This window comes from Ornithorhynchus anatinus, chromosome 14 (genome assembly GCF_004115215.2).
Source record: "Ornithorhynchus anatinus isolate Pmale09 chromosome 14, mOrnAna1.pri.v4, whole genome shotgun sequence".
In the NCBI taxonomy this organism is placed as follows: Eukaryota; Metazoa; Chordata; class Mammalia; order Monotremata; family Ornithorhynchidae; genus Ornithorhynchus; species Ornithorhynchus anatinus.
The window spans coordinates 22,848,249-22,865,343 of record NC_041741.1 but is presented as its reverse complement, the minus strand read 5'-3'; the positions used below and the strand labels follow the sequence as shown (position 1 = coordinate 22,865,343).

At 44.9% G+C, this 17,095-nt stretch overlaps 1 protein-coding gene across 4 annotated transcripts in view; it reads left to right on the top strand.

Moving 5' to 3' along the window:
- The window catches only part of OSBPL8 (oxysterol binding protein like 8), a 199,380-nt gene that overhangs the window by 98,020 nt on the left and 84,265 nt on the right, over nucleotides 1–17,095 (top strand). For 3 of the 4 annotated variants that reach the window (XM_029078504.2, XM_029078505.2, XM_029078506.2), the window contains exon 4: nucleotides 12,271–12,307. The exons of the other annotated variant lie outside the window; for it this stretch is intronic. In XM_029078504.2, coding sequence (XP_028934337.1) covers nucleotides 12,271–12,307 — 37 coding nt within the window. The remainder of the gene's footprint in view (nucleotides 1–12,270; nucleotides 12,308–17,095) is intronic. 4 annotated transcript variants of the gene reach the window in all.

The following is a 17,095-nucleotide window of genomic DNA, read 5'->3' as shown; positions in this document are numbered from 1 at the left end:
AGGGAAATGGGTAACCACTGGAGGTTTTGGAGAAGTGGAAAATCTTGGGCCATATGATATTTTAGAATGATGATCTGAGCAGCACTCAAGTGGTTAGAGGTGGGGCTCTAAAGTCATTGGTGACATTGGTCTCCATTTTGAGACAGAGAGCTTGAATTAGTATCATTATTATCATCATCATCATCATCATCATCATCATCGTCCATCCAAGCCATGTCCAGGACAGCTTCCTCTCTCCCATTCAAGTACCTACTGTTACTAATAATGATAATGATGGTATTTGTTAAGTGCTTACTATGTGCCAAGCACTGTTTTAAGTGTTGGGGTAGATATGAGTTTATCAGGTTGTCCCACATGGGGCTCAGTCTTAATCCCCGTTTTACAGATGAGGTAACTGAGGTACCGAAAAGTTAAGTGACTTACCCAAAGTCACATAGCCGACAAGCGGCGGAGCCGGGATTAGAACCCACAGCCTCTGACTTCCAAGCCTGTGCTCATTCCACTCAGCCACGCCCCATGTGGGACATGAACTGTGACCAACCTCATTAGCTTGTTTTTGCTTCAGTGTTTAGGACAGCACAAATAGTAAACACTTAAAAAAAAAAAATGAATACCTGGTTCCCCGCCAAAGTTCTAGCCAAAATATTTAGAGAACACATGCACTATGGCAGAACTGAATGTACGGTGCTTTGCGAATGGTTTTTCTTCCCTGGCATTTCCCGATCTGCCAAAATGGCCAAACCCCAGGTTCACGGTATCGTCCTTTCGTGATGAACTGCTGTGATATATCAGCCTCCTCTTCACTGATGTCCCAGCTTTCAGGTTTTCTCCCCCTTCATTCTAATGCTCCACGCTGCTGCCTGGAGCTTTTTCCTAAAACATCATCTGACACAGGCCTTCCACCCCGAAACCTCCAGTGTGGCTATTTCGTTCCCTCCGCATCAAGCTGAGAATTTTTACCGTTGGTTTCAACACCCTGCAATAGCTTTCTTTATCTTACATACCAACTGTCTTATCTGTTACTCCCCAGTTTGCATTCTTTACTCCTTCCAAGCTCACTCTTAACTGTTTTTCACTCTTGACGCACCTACATCTGGCCCCTTGCTCACCCCATTTCCCAAGCTCCCTCCCCATTGAAATCCACCGTTCTGTAGTTCTCCCCATCTTCAGATCCCTCCCGAAAAACCTCACTCGGGAAGCCTGCTGTCGCATTTCACATCAACCCAGCAGCCTGAGCCTTAACGTGTGTATTTCACACTCACCCTGAACATTTGTGTATGTCGATATGGCTATTGCCCCTGATGCAATTTTATTTTTTGGTCTTTTACATTCCTTTATAATAGTGTTATTGAACGTTCATGCACTCTGTAGCTCAGTTTATGCACCTCCCTTTCCTGTCTTTTGTAGAATTTTGGCTACTCTGAGCAGAATGATTAAAGTCCGTTCAAGTTAGCGTTTGATAGTGACAGTCCTCTAGCAGGTTAGTATAGAGTGCTTTTCTGCTGAGTTACTTTTTGGAAATCAAAGACGGGTGATTCCTGCTTTGAAGGACCACATGTCATAAAATCTGGAGGTATGTCACACAGTGATTGCTGAAGAGGCCCAGTCTTTGTACCCAATCATTGCAGAGCTGTCAACCCCCCCTTCCCCCACTCTATTCCCCAAACAAAGGGACCAAATGGAAGAGGCCAAGATCCTTTAATAATAGTAATTATGTATTAGTTAACCACTTACTATGTGCCAGGCACTGTACTAAGCACTGGGATGGATGCAAAGAAATTGGGTTGGACACAGTCCCTGTCCCTCATGGGGCTCACCATCTTAATCCCCATTTTACAGATGAGGGAACTGAGGCACAGAGAAGCGAAGTGATTTGCCCAAGGTCACAGCAGACAAGTGGCAGAGCTGGGATTAGGTCCCAGGTCCTTCCGACTCCCAGGCCCGTGCTGTATCCACTGGGCCACGCTGCTTCTCTAGGCAGCCACTTCTAAATGGCCCCAATTCTGGGCTGCTTCTATCTCCTCCCTGTTCAGGAAGGGGCAGGGGATGAGGGATGATAGGGAAGATTTTAGCAGTGGTTTCATCTCTCCTCAGACAGGCCTGAAGTCCAGCTCTTCTGCTTTGGCTGAGGTCTTGGGATGGGAGTCACTCAGAGGGGATCTGGTGAAAGGAGCCGACTGTCCACCGGCCTCTTCTAAATGGCCCTGACTCTGTTTTGGCCTCCCTCGCTACTCCAGCCCTGCTCAAAAGATAAAAAGCTGGCCTCCTCTGCGTCATCCCAGCTCTTGGCTGGGAGGTGGCCCAGAATCAGGCTGCCCTTGCCAACCATCCCATCTGTGTTGCCTCCTTCCGGAGCTCCCGGCTGAAGAGGAGAAGGTGGGCTTCGGTTCTTTATGCAGAGAAGGGTGGAGCCCCCGCTCAGCCCCTCTCACCCCTCAACCCCCTCTCCCTCTCCTTCTAATCTGGCTGCCTCGGCTCCCAGCTACTCAAGCCATTCTCACTGTCCCCAGTCAAAGCCACCCAAGAGCGTGATGGCATCAAACCCTCCCAAGAGCGCAATCGCATCAAACCCACCTCCTTCAGGTCTGTACGAGGGGTAGCCCCGGGGCCTTTTCACCACAGTCACGTGTGGCACGGCATTAGCCCTCGGTTCCCTCTCCTAGCCCCAGTTTTCCTTCCCTTCCTAGCCTCTGCCCTAGCCACAACCCTGCAATGGAGGCAGAGGCAGGATACAGAGCAACAACTGCTACTGAAGGCTCAGCTACCAGTCCCTCCACATTGCCCTTTCCCCCTTTCCCGTCCCTCCCCTCTCCCTTCCCCCGTCCTTTTGGGGTTGGTTGACTGGAACATGAGGATAGGGAGACAGAAGAGAAGGGGCTCTGAGTTTGGGTACAGGGTGAAACAGGAGGAGAGGGGAATAAACAAGGAGAGTGGGGGCACCAGGGAGAGATTAGGGAACATTTCTTTTTTGACCTTCCCTTGTTGGCGAATGCAACCCGATAAATTGTAGGTAAGCGTATGGGCAAACATCCCCCAGGTAGTCAGGTCGCATCCAGGTTTTTCAGGAACGTAGTAGAGCCGCATCATGGGAGACACCTGTGGGATTTGGAGCACTAGCCTTCTGGAGCTGGTTTTCTACCTCTTTGCCCTTGCCTTGATGAAGAGTCTAGTGTGGAGGGAGCAGACTTCAGTGCTCATCTTTCAGTTCTATGCTGGCTGGCAATGGAGTCTGAGCTGGTAAAAGTCGAGTGTTGCCGGGGGCGGGGGTCAGGTGTGCAGACATGCTTGATAAAATCAACGGGTGGGATGGCTTTTGTCTTCGGCCTAACCTGTCTCCCAACCCCTTCCTCATAGCGGCTTGCTCTGCCCGTAGGATCTTATCTTTAGCAGACCGGCGTTCAGACCACCGCTTCCTTCTCCTTGGAACCCCTGAACTGCTGCTAAACCTGTCTAAGTGGAATTGAAACCCCGTTTAGCCGGTCCTGAGGAAGCAGCCTCCTTGCCTCTCTGACCTTTATGGGCAAATTCCTGAGGGTTGCCAAAGGAGAACTGCCGCTTCTTACCACCGTCTTCTACCTGCCAACTCTATTCCCACCGACCCATTCGATTTCCAGCACTGTCCTCTCGGGAACCAATTCCAAAGGGACCTCGCTGCCAGCATCGTGGCTCACAGCAGATCCCCTCCTATATATAACAGGCTTTGAATCCTCATTTTGCAGATGAGGGAACTGAGGCCCAGAGGAGGTGAAGTGATTTGCCCAAGGTCACACAGCAGAAAAGTGGCTTAGGTGGGATTAGAGCCTGGTCCTCTGACTCCCAGGCCCATGTTTTTCCCACTATGCCATGCTGATTCTAGTATGTGTGAACCTTCTCCTTAAGCAGTTCTAGAGGTGACCAGATTGTCCACCCTGGATTGATATGGGTTCAATGTGGGCAACGTGCCACTACTATTCTGCAGCTGGCACAGGCCAAGTACCTAGTGGCTTCCTGGGCCACGGGTAACAAATAACCTTCTCTTTCTTTATCCATTCTCCACCCAACTTCTCCACCCTTTCCTGGTACCACCTTACTTTTCACTTCCCTTTTTCTTGTGACTACCCTTTCTCCTACTTCCTGGTTTTTATAGTGAGTACAGTTAAACCCCATTTCAATCTGACATCCTTCATTCAAGATGTCTAATTGAGCTGCTGTTTCAAAAATAAAAGAAAAGTAGAGCTGGTGAAGACATCCATCAGCCCCTTTGCCTGGGGCTAATTCACTCCATCTTGCGATCCACCTATTGGACGCCCAGGGCTTAAGGTAGAGCAGCATGATGGACACGCACTAGAGGTTGGAGTCATTATGAATGATTGAGCTCATCCCACAGGGGGCACGTAAGTCAAATTTATCCTGACAGACTAGGAATCAAGTTGCCCATAATTTCTAGGCAGTGTCCTGGGAAACAATATGACCTAATGGAAAGAGTGCTGGTCTGGGAGTCGTAGAACCTGGGTTCTAATTCCGGCTCCACCACTTGTCTGCTGTGTGCCCTTGGGCGAGTTACTTAACTTCTCTGTGCTTCCTTGTCCTCAACTGTAAAATGAGGATTCAGTGCCTGTTCTGCCCTCCCCCATAGAGTGCAAGCCCAACGTGGGACAGAGAAAAATTGCAATTGAGACCATAGGGCTGTATAATCATAAGTGAGGATCAAAATCAGCCATCTTGTATTTAGGAGAACTAAAGGGAAGATATGGAATTAGTAACTCGATTCAGGATGCAATTACTAGATTTGTGGAGGCCTCGGATACCATGGCTGAACCAGATTTCCAAATCAGATAAGAGCAGAGTTGGGACTTAACTAGTAATATAAATGGGAAAAGTTCACACCAGGATAAAGTCAAGATTTGCAAAGTAATATTTTCAGGCAAGGAGATCAAAGATTGTCAGGCCCAACTGAGAATTTGATTAACAGAGTCATGTGGTTTAGGCCAGTCAGTCTGGAAGTTTTGTTTGGGGAAAAGGCTGAGAAATTGATGGGGTTTAGTGTAAAATAACCCACAAATTACATGGGCTATAATGATGATGACCTTTCTCCATCTTTTCCCCTCCCGCCTCAAGTTATGTGAGAGAGGGAGAGAGAGATTTACTGCATGAAGAACTCCTTTGGCTGCGTCTAACAAGTAGACAACCCCCCTCAGCCAACAGAAAGTGCCCAACTTCCCTTTGCTCTGCTCCCCTACCTTCTCCAGCGAGGGCAAAACTTTCCCACTCTGGCAGAGGGGCCGGCCTCTTCCCAGAATCTTCCAGACCCATTCTGGTGGACGAGGTTGACCCTCTTCCAGCTCTTTGACCTTGCTGCCCAACCCTCTCACAAGGAATTATTGTTGAGAATTATTTCTCGAGGACCTGAGCGCAGTCAAAGCCTGTCCACCGTAATCTGTGTGTCAAAAAGCAGGCCTCTTGAGGGTTCCTCAAAGTTGCTCCTGGGAAGGGGAATAGTTGGGCCTGAAATTGAGAAGAGTGTCTCTTCTGGAATATACTATTGGCCCCAAAGTAATGCTGTTTTGGGCTCATAGCAGCCTTGGCAGCTGTGAAAAGGCCGGCGTGGGTGGAATAAACAGCCTAACTCCATAGCACTGGCCTTAACCGAAATGATTAAGTGTGATTTGATCAATCAGTCAGATGATCAGTAGCATTTATTGAGGGCTTACCATGTGCGGAACACTGTACTAAGCACTTGGAAAAGGACAATAGAGTTACTAGGCGTGAACCCTGACCACAAGGGTCTTATAGTCTACTGAGGAAGGTGGACATTAAAATAAATAACGGATAGAGGAACGAGTAGAGTGTGAGAATGTGTACGTAAGTGCTTCAGGACTGGGAAGAGTAGCCAAGTGCTTAAGAAACAGTAGCCAAGTGCTTAAGAGGCAGTGTGGCCTAATGGATAGAGCCTAAACCTGGAAGTCAGAAGGACCTGGGTTCTAATCCCAGCTCTGCCACTTGTCTGCTATGTGATCTTGGGTAAATCACCTAACTTCTCTGTGTCTCAGTTCCCTTATCTGTAAAATGGGGACAAAAACTTTGAGTCCTATGTGGGACAGGGACGGTGTCCAACCCGATTATCTTTTATCTAGCCCAGTGCTTAGAACAGTGCCCAGCACACAGTAAGCGCTTAGCAAATAGCATGATTACCATTAAGGGGTTCATAGACATGTTCGTTGTCGAAGGGAAGGGGAGGGTGACTCGACCTTATAGGCGACAGACCTTGTGAAAGTTGCGAGGATGGTCCCTCTCCCCTGCTTCTGGGCCTGCTGTTACCTGTCTAAGGCTGCGGCTGGGTCATCCTGCAGTGGGCCTTTTTGCTCATATTGTTAAGGGGATCCACAATTTGTGCTCTGTATCCTGCTCTGCTTTCCTCGTCCACTGAGAAAAACCGGGTATCGCAAAGGAGTAGAGAAAGGGAGGAGACCAGAGGAGAGTTTATAGTTGGGACATTTTATCTCATTTAAAAAAGCATACCACAATTCTAGATTTCCACTCTAACCAGGAAGATTCAGAGCTCAACTGTGATCAGCACAACATGAACTCATGTTGGATTGTGTCTGCCAACTTTGTTATAGCATCCTCTTTCCAGTGCACAGTACAGTGCTCCGCACACAGTCAACACTCAACAAATACCACTGATTGCAGTAGTTTTGAGTGATAAAGGATGAAACTACGGTGATAGACTTTTTGGCAGCTTTTCGGTGGGAATTTAGTCTGAAAGGGAGTAAGAGCCCAAAGTGATAGGGCAGTAATGCGAGATCACAGTGGAAGGTCTGTGGGATCATCATCTTATCTGATTCTTCTAGTGCAGGTCTTGGAGACAGTCTCATATCCATATATCCGTGTGGTGAGATGGACCTGCTGAAGATAAGTTCTTATTTCAGGTCAAGCGGTAGGCATTATTGATGGCAGTGCCCGAGATTAAGCAGCCTGCCACTAAAATATTTAGATCTGTGGGATTTTAGCTGTCTTGAATAACCTGTTCTCAATTCTGACCCGCCAGAGTGACAGATTCCATCTTAGGGTTCTCTGCCAGTTGGGCTGGGTTTTTGCCAGGGTTCCATTCCTCATTTGTAGGTGACTACAGTCAGTTTTCCCATAACTTGTGTTTTCACTCTGCATTTTGGATAGAGCGTGGCTGGGGAAGTGAGGATGTTTTTTTCTGACAACACGTATGTAAATATATTGTCCAAAGAAATGGTGTGCTACCTTGTGAGTTTTCCTTGTCATGGGATTCTTCAATAATGTCACCCTGTGTTTTTGGAGCTGCGATAGAGCAGTATCATTCGTTCATTCTTTCAGTCATGTTTATTGAGCGCTTACTGTGTGCAGAGCACTGTACTAAGCGCTTGGAAGAGTATGATATAACAAAAACAGTCACATTCCCTGCCCACAACAAGCTTACAGTTTAGAGAGAACAGTCACAAAGTTACCTGACAGTGCTGCTTCCCCTTTCTGTAATTTGTTTTAACGTCTGTCTACCCCACTAGACTGCAAGCCCCTTTGAGGGGAAAGATCATGTCTACCAACTCTGTTGTGCTGTACTGCACTATCCCACACAATGCGTTCAATAAATAATGTTGATGGATTGAGTGTTGGAATTCTAATGACATTACTTGAAGATCAAGCTTGAAATAGAGGATTTAGTGAAAGGAGAAATAGACATCCCTATTGACCAAGCATTCTTTTGTTTTTATTTTGCATGTTCTTCCTAACTTTAATGTAATGCATTTCTTACTGGTGTGTTTGTGGGCATTAAAGGACTGTTAAAGAGCTGTAGCCTTTCCTTTCCCACTGGAGAATAGAGCTATGGAAGCTATCCTTTGGGGACTTATACTTACTGGGCAGGGGGTGGGAGGAAGGGGTGGGGGGTTTGGGGGGAATCTGCTTCCTTTGATCCATTCCCTCCTTTTCCTTCATGGGATCCCTGCCCAGGACATCCCCCTGGTGCCCCAGGATGCCATTTAGGAGGAGCCGGCCATGTGAGCTAGCGGCTTTTGCCTGCGCTAGGTCGAGAGTGCCCTGATGTGCCCGGTGGAGGCTGATGCACAGAATTGGGTTAATAGAGTTCTGTGCTCTCCATAAATGTCAGTCTGGAGCGTTTTGACCCTGCAAATGGTTACATTTGCTTTAAAAGAGAAACAACCATTTATGATTGGTATGACAGTTTGATTGGGTGAGCTGCTGAGTGATCAGTACCATAGACTGATCAGTCTGGAATCTTTTGCAATGAAGTGTTTCATGTATTTATTGTACAAAATTTGGCTCCTTTTTAAATATTCAGACCTTGCAGAGGTTCCAGAAAGTTAACATCCTCCTAAGCTGAAAACGCACTGTCTTATTCATCAGTCAGTGGTATTTATTGAGTTCTTACTATGTGCAGAGCACTGTACTAGGCACATGGCAGAGTACAGTACAACAGAATTAAAAGGCACATTCCCTTACTATTAATTGATTCCAAAATATACTGTTAAAATAGATTTTCATTGTAAAGAGGTCACATAACTGAGCTGTAACGTGATTTGGAAGGGTGACTTAGAGCAGCATGGCCTAGTGGAAAGAGCATGGGCCTGGGAGTCAGAACGCCTGGGTTCTAATTCTGGCCCTGTCGCTTGACTACTGGGTGACCTTGGGCAAGTCACTGAACTTCTCTGTGCCTCTGTTTCCTCATCTGTAAAATCGGGATTAGTACTGTGAACCCCATGTGAGACAGGGACTCTGTCCAACCTGATTAACTTGCATCTACCTCAGTGCTTAGTACAGTGCTTGTGACATAGTAAGCACTTAACAAAGGCCATAAGAAAGCAATTGAGCAAACAAAAAAATGCCCAGTTTTTCTAAAACAGAGCTTCTCATCTTTGCCCTTAAACCCACCACCCTCCCTGACTCAGAAACCGACAACCATGGTGCATCCTGAACTCTTTGCAATTATTCAGCGCTCATCTTCAGCCCCTCCACCCCCTCACAGCACACGTTCCCCTTGCCACCGGCTCCTACTACCAGCCCCGTTTAATCCAGCCCCTGCCCTGGATCTTGAGCTTCTAAATGAGAAAATTTTAAACCAGACTCTGGCAGAGGTTTTTATTTTAGGGATGGTGGGAGGAAGGCTCACTGAGAAAATGAAAGAAAGATGGTTGCCACCCATGTGCCTCATCAAAGAGAGGGCAGTGGGGACTCTGTACATGCATGGTGGCCATTCGATGATGGCGCGGACTCCAACTTTAGTGTCTCAAGAGCTGGCCATCTTTTTCCATTTTTTTTTAAATTTAATGGTATTGAAGGGCTACTGAGGGCCAAGCGCTGTTCTAAGCACTGGGGTTGAATGAGCTAGGCTCACACTGCCTCCCCTGCTGTGTTCCTCCCTGAGGTGACTGCTTGTCTCGCTTACTGTGTGAAGCCAGACCTACCTGAGATGCCCTAGGTGGGACTTCCGTCTTCCCCACCACTGCGGATAGGTGGGAGCCAGACTTTTGCAGAGAAGAACGAAAAGCTTGGATTTGTGGTATAGCAAGGGCTTAAATGTAAATCCATATGAGTGGGTGTAAATGCTCAAGTGATCACGGGGAGGAGAAAAAGAATCAGAGAGAGCTTCTTGAAGGAGGGGGGTATTTCAGAAGGGCTTTGACGATGAGGGCAATCTCTCAGTAAATGTATATAACGGGCATCCTTTGAGGGACAAGGGGCCGAAAGCATTAAACACGACAACGCAACAGAAGGCAGCCTTTTTGGGTGCCCAGTGGGGCTAGGACCATGGGTGTCTCAGGTGAATTTCTCTATCAGTGGTATCATCTTTGAATATGAAATACAGCTGTATATAGTGCAATAGTAATAATTATAATTGTGGCATTTAAGCTCTTACTATGTGCTAGGCATTGCACTAAGCGCTGGAGTGGATGCAAGCGAATCAGGTTGGGCAGAGTCCCTGTACCACATGGGGCCCACAGTCTCAATCCCCATTTTACAGATGAGGGAACTGAGGCCCAGAGGAGTGAAGTGACTTGCCCAAGGCCACACAGCAGACAAATGGAGGAACAACGATTAGAACACATGTCTTTCTGATTCCCAAGCCCAAGCTCTATTCACTACGCCATGCTCTTCTCCATCATATTTATGGAGCGCTCACCGTGTGCTGAGCCCTGTACTAAGCGCTTGGAAGAAGGCAGTATAACAGAGTTGGTAGACATGTTCCCTGCCCCCAACGAGTCAGCTCTGTCTGGAGGACCGGCCCAAGTGGTCGTGGGTCCATAAGTATGCATATGACACAAAAAGATTGCCGAGGTGGTAGTTGAGAGGATTGTACCTGGCAGTACCAAAATTGAGGAAGGCTTCCTGGAAGAGGTAGGATTTGAAAAGTGCTTTGAAGATGGGGGGAACTGTGGCCTGGTGGTTTTGAAGGGGAAGGAAGATCCAGGAAGGTGGAAGAATGCCAACTAGGGGTTGGGCGCAGGAGAGTCAAGGGCTAAGCGTAGCAAGGCGAGGTGAGTTTGGGAGAAATGAAAAGCGTGAGCTTGGAGCATGGTGGGGGAGGGAAGGGAGGGGAGAGAGAATGCTGATGCAATGCCTTAAATGGGACTGTCAGGAATTCCTCCCTGGTGTGTGTAGGAATGGGAAACCATTGAAGTGCTTGAGGAGTGGAGAGAGGTATGCAGAATAACATTTTAGAGGAGTAATCCGAGCAGCAGAGTGAAATGTCGTTTATAGAGAGGAGAAGCTGGAGGGAGGGAGAGCGGTGAGGATTAGTCTGTTTGATGAACATCTGGCCTGGGGAGTGGTCGTTTAGTTGGAGAGGATCTAGGAAATGTTGTCCAGGAAAAGCCAACAGGATTTTGCTAAAGACTGAATGTGAGAATCGAAAAAGCAAAGGGTCAGGTTTAGCACAAGGTGGCGGGCCTCGGAGACAAGGAGAAAATGAGGGTATTGCCAGCTGTGAAGGGAAAATTTGTTTGAGTGGTGATTTGGGAGAGAAGGTCGAGAGTTATGTTTTAAATGTACTGATCTTAATGTACTGATGGGACATCCCTGAGGGCAATAGGAAATGTGAGAGATGAGAAACCCTTTTCTGTTTCTTTCCTGTTTCCAACAATTTTTTTGCTTCTTTCCTTCCTTCCCATAATTTCTTTCTATTTCCCTTTTTTCCATCCTGTTATTTTATTACCCCTTTTCCCAGCCAGCGAAGTCCTTCCAGATAACCTCATGCATATCCCATGTCCACTTTCATTTTCCTGGTTTCACCCCCTTCCTGCTGGCACATAAACAAAGGGCAGCAGTCAAATCTGGTTGGATTCAGCTTCTGCCAGCGTCATTTGGTCCTGTGGGATCGGGGTCGCAGGACCTGTGTACTTACCCAAGAGTGTGAGAGGGGGAGACAGAAACAGAGGCAGAAAGGAGAAGAAGAGCTGAGGAACCCAAAGATAGGGAGAGGGAGAGAGATTTTCCCACTTGGAAAAATGTGGATAATTTGGGTTATGCAGAATTAAGCTGAGAAATCATCTTCGTTACATATTTCTTTTAGGAATAGTTCTTTATTGTACTGTAATGTTAAAAACAAAGTTCCATTTTCACACCGGAAACCAGATGCAGTATTTTGGGGCTGTGGCTGAATGAGAAATTTGCTCTCCAAAGAAGAAAAAGTAGAATGAAAGTTAATGAGAATTAACTTGAGACTGAATATAATAAGATCTTTACAAAACTCTTTAGCAAATTGGTAACTTGCAAGAAGAATTGTGCTTGTAGTGCTTGTTTGCTGTTTATCACAATATTTGCTAACTGCATTTTTTTTTTTAGAGTTTTGAAGTTTGCATTAACAACTGTTGGCAAAACATTCCCTCCTAGCCACTGAAATCTGCTTTTTGTTAAAAGGAAATTATGGCTTGCTAAAAAAGTCTTTGTAAAAAATTTGTTATTGTTTTTCAACCCCATAACTTCTTTGAACTTTTCAGCAATTTTGCTGGAGGTTAGCACCTTTGAAAAACGAAACATGCTTCTGATATACCTCCCGAGCCATCGTGGCTTTTTTGAAACCAAGTCTTTAGGGAAAAAAAAAAGACGTTTACAAGCGGGATGTATAATTGTTTGGGCCATGAAATGTGATCATCAGGAATAATGTGCATGTGCTGTGAACCTAGTTAAGGACTAACCTTTTCCCTTCTACCTCTTATTTTCCGCTGCTGCTTCCCTCCTGGCGCATTTTGCTTCTTCCTGAACTGGACTATGTTTGCTTGCTGCTCAATTACAATGCATAAACAGCCTCATGGTGATAGCAAAGACTCATATGGGCCATCAAGTAAGTAACGACATTATCGAAAGCATGTTTTGTGACAGAGTAGTTGTAGCTTTAAAACACTGTTACACTGTTGAGCATCTATCGTTCAAAGAATTCCATATTAATAATGTATTCTGTGCAGTGCTTATTCTTCACATCATTCCTGAGCCTGTAGAAGAGGAGTTGTTTTAGTTTTACATATTGAAGAACTGAAGCACAGGGCAACTAAAGTGACTTTCTTATGACACACATCTTCTCTTATAGTGAATCCAGTCAATGACAGGGAATGTGTCTGTGGCCTAGTGGATAGAGCACGGAGTCAGAAGGGCATAAGTTCTAATCCTGGCTCTGGTACTTGTCTGCTGTGTGACTTGAGCAAGTCCCTTCACTTCCCTGTGCCTCAGTCACCTTATATGAGACAGGGACCGTGTCCAACCCGATTTGCCTGTATCCACCGCGGCGCATAGTACAGTGCCTAGGATGTAGTTAGTGAATAACAAATACCATTATTATTATTATTATTATTATACTCTCCCAAGTGCATAATACAGTGCTGTGCGTTCAGTAAGTACTCAATAAATACCGTTGATTGATACATAGTAAGTGCCCAGTCCATATGATTGAATGTTTTTATTTAACAAACCATCTGTTGGGCAAGTGAGTGTCTCTTATTCATGTTCTTCACCTGCTTATTCTGGCTTCCAAAGCATGTCCAGTCTTTTTTTTTTTTAAATGGTATTTGTTAATTGGTTACTCTGTGCTAGGCACAGTATTTAGCTCTGGGGTAGGTACAAGCTAATCAGCTTGGACACAGTCCATGTCCCACCTGGGGCTCACAGTCTTAATCCCCATTTTAGAAGCAGTGTGGCTCAGTGGAAAGAGCCCGGGCTTGGGAATCAGAGGTCATGGATTCTAATCCTGGCTCCGCCGCTTGCCAGCTGTGTGACTTTGGGCAAGTCACTTAACTTCTGTGCCTCAGTTCCCTCATCTGTAAAATGGGGATTAAAACTGTGAGCCCCACGTGGGACAACCTCATCACCTTGTATCCCCCAGGGCTTAGAACAGTGCTCGGCACATGGTAAGCTCTTTACAAATACCACTATTTATTTTATTATTTATTTATTTATTTTATAGGACAGAGAATTGAGGTACAGAGAAGTTAGATGACTAGACTAGGGTCACACAACAGACTTGTGGCAGAACCGGGATTAGAACCCAGGCCCGTGCTCTTCTACTAGGCCATGTTGCTTATCATTCTCTCTAGAATTGTCCCTCTTACAGCAAACGCTGCAGGTATATTTGTGATTTGAATTCAGATGTTCTAACTCCCCTCTCAGGCTTTTTGTACAAGGTCGAAGGTCAGGTAGTTCACTTGGGCTGGAATAGCAAACGTGTTGGTATGTGAATAATTTGCGTTAGGGCCCAGTAGCTGAGGAGGCTTCACCTGTATACAGTTTTCCCCTTGTTAAGCAGTGTTGATCAGTGCTTGATTGTGATTTTCCTGGAAAGAACAAGGCGGACCCCCAAAACACAAAACCCTTACACATATACACTTTTAAAAACCAGTAGTTTAGGAAGTGGCCATCCTTAATAGATTTTCATGGATGGGTTCACGTCAGCTCTGACCCTCCATGCTCTTATCCTTCTCCTGTTCATTCAGCTCCACTCTCTAAGACTGTGAGCCCAACATGGGACAGGGACCGTGTCCAACCCGATTTGCTTAAATCCAACCCAGTGCTGAGAACAGTGCTTGGCACATAGTGCTTAACAGATACCACAGTTGTTACTATTGTTACTTGTTAACATCCTTTTTGTAAACACTACAATCAAAAGTGTCTATTCTTAAGCAGCATTGCTTTGTGGAAAGAGCACGGGATTGGGAGTCAAAGGATGTGAGTTCTAATCCCTGCACCGTCTCTAGTCTGCTCTACGACCTTAGGCAAGTCACTTAACTTCTCTGTGCCTCGGTTACCTCATCTGTAAAATGGTAAAGTAGGAGCCCCCACGTGGGACAACCTGATTACCAGCACTTAGAACAGTGCTTGGCACATACTGAGTGCTTAACAAATACCATCATTATTATTAATGTTCAAGAAATGTAACATTTTCCTTGTCCTCTTAAATAATGGGAGAATGCTTTTTTAGAGATATATATATATATCTATCTATCTATATAAGAAAGAAGGTGCTGCTTGTGAGATATATATGCACACATATACACAAGCAGCTTTCTTTAGCTGCTTTCTTTAGCTCCTTTCTTTAACTTTATAGTGATTAGGAATATATAGTTTATCTTAATTGTTTTGAGGGTGATAGAAGTATGCCACCTAATTATCACTGAAAGGAATTAAGAAGCCATTAGGAGAAGAAATGAAATCCAAGGCAAAGTTAAATAGCTAGATCCCAAAATCTTTATAGCATGAGGGCCATGTGGTTTCCATTTGGGGGTTTATTGTAGCAGTTTCTTCCCAAAATCAAAGTTTGGTGAGTTCATGCCAATTTTTAATCAGGCCATTTGGTGTTTCAATAAGATTAGGATAATAAACAACAGTGGAGTTTGAAAAAAAAATGGTCTTCTAGTTCCCATGGGCAATCATATTTTTCTTCATGGCTTTGTGGTTCCTGCCAGTGTCACATATTGCCTATTGATTTTATTTCTGCCTCGGACTAAATGGTGAAGTACTATGCCATGGCAAAGCCTCTTCACTCCATTCTTATGTGTGTTTGTGTGTGTGATTGTGGGGAGAGATGTGTTTGTGTGTGTTTTAAGTGCTTATTATGTGCCAGGCACTGTACTGGGGGCTGGAGTAGATTCAAACTAATTGGGTTGGATACGGGCCATGTCCCAGATGGGGCTCACAGTCCTAATCCTGATTTTATAGATGAGATAACTGAGGCACAGAGAAGTCAAGTAACTTATCCAAAGTCACACTACTGACAAGTGGTGGAGCCAGGACTTCAGGCTCCCAGACCTGTGCTTTTTCCGCCCTGCCATGCTGCTTCCCTTCTTTCCAGATTCTTCCAGACACCAGACCTTCAGAGTTCTAGGGGGTAGAGTACAGAGAAAAGAAAGGTACATAGAATATGAAATCTGGCAAGTCATCTCCCTTCACGATGCTTATTTCCCCAACTGGCTACCAGGAAAAGTGTCTGGTGAAATAGCTTTAAAGCTGGTTTTTCAAACTCTGAAACAGTGACTCTGTTTATTGAAATTGCCCTTGGGCTTCTGTTATGAAGGATTTTTCTGTCTGTTTGGGCAGGTGATTTGTAGAATAGGGGTTTGTATTTAAAGCATATAATTGCTTTTATCTTGAGCAGTTAGGCACACTTCTAGCTAATAAAGAGTAAGTGACTAGGTAAAATGTAGTTTATGGATAATTTATTTTCAAGATTTCTCCCCCAAAGTCTATGTTTGTTTATGGAAGTTTATGGAAACAGAAATTCCTTTTGTCTTCTCAGTCTAACCTTCTTGCTGTTTGTCACATAGTCTGTAAATGTCTTAAAGGAATGTGATATTTTTTTCCTCCCTTTCCCATTCTCCTACAGTAAAGATCTTTGTTAAAAAGTTTGACATTGGCTAATTATAAAGGTTTCTTCTCTAACAGAATAGATTTATTAATTAGCGAGGCAGAAGAAAGTACATGGGTCTGGGAGTGAAAACGTGGGTTCTAATTCCAGGCCTGACGTTATCCTCCTATATAACCGTGGCAAAGACCATTAACCATCCTGTACCTGTTTTCTTATTTGTAAATTGGGAAAAAGTAACATTTTTTCTCAACCTTATTGGGTTGCTATGAGGATAAAATGAAAACATTATTATTGAAAGGGGTTTTGTTAAAAATGGGGAATACAAAATCAAGTTGATGTTACTGGGAAAGTATTGGCAATTTCTTCAAATTAAGCCAGTTTGGTCTTTGCAAGGCCAGATGACACTATTTAGATTAGCATATTTTGGACACATCATCAGGAGGATTAATTCTCTGGAGGAGACTAATGCTAGGAAAAGTCCAGGGAAACTGTGGACGAGGCAGACCAGGAGCTGGATGGATAGAAGCCATAACAGTAATGGAAGAACCATTAGCAAGGTTATGGATTATGGCAGAAGATAGGACGTTCTGGAGAAATATACCAACCGAGTCATTATGAATTGGAAACTGCTTGACAGCATTTGATAATAATAATAATTGGTAATTTAAGCAGACCTGAGATGATGGAAATATCCATCACCAGGAAGTTACAGCTAGAGAAATAGCTAGATAAGTTTCTTGCCTCTTCCCCTGCTCAACTTCTTAACAGTTATAGTATTAATCAGTGTGCTAAATACATTAAAAGAGCTATATTTTAGAGTTTTGAAGGATTTGCACAAGGATAAAACTTGACCATAATAATGTAAACATTAAAGCTAGTTTCCGTGGTTCAGTATAATGGAGAAGCAGCGTGGCTCAGTGGAAAGAGCCCGGGCTTGGGAGTCAGAGGTCATGGGTTCGAATTCTGACTCTGCCACTTGTCAGCTGTGTGACTGTGGGCAAGTCACTTCTTTGTGCCTCAGTTGCCTCATCTGGAAAATGGGGATTAACTGTGAGCCTCACGTGGAACAACCTGATTACTCTGTATCTACCCCAGCGCTTAGAACAGTGCTCTGAACATAGTAAGCACTCAACAAATACCAACATGAATATTTAATAACTCTGTTAATTCTCCACCTTTCCATTCATTCATTCTTTTGCATAGATTCAAAGCACTAAAGAAAGATTTGTTCCCTTTCACTTTTAAATGAAAACCAGCAGAGGGCATGGGAGTACCGTACTT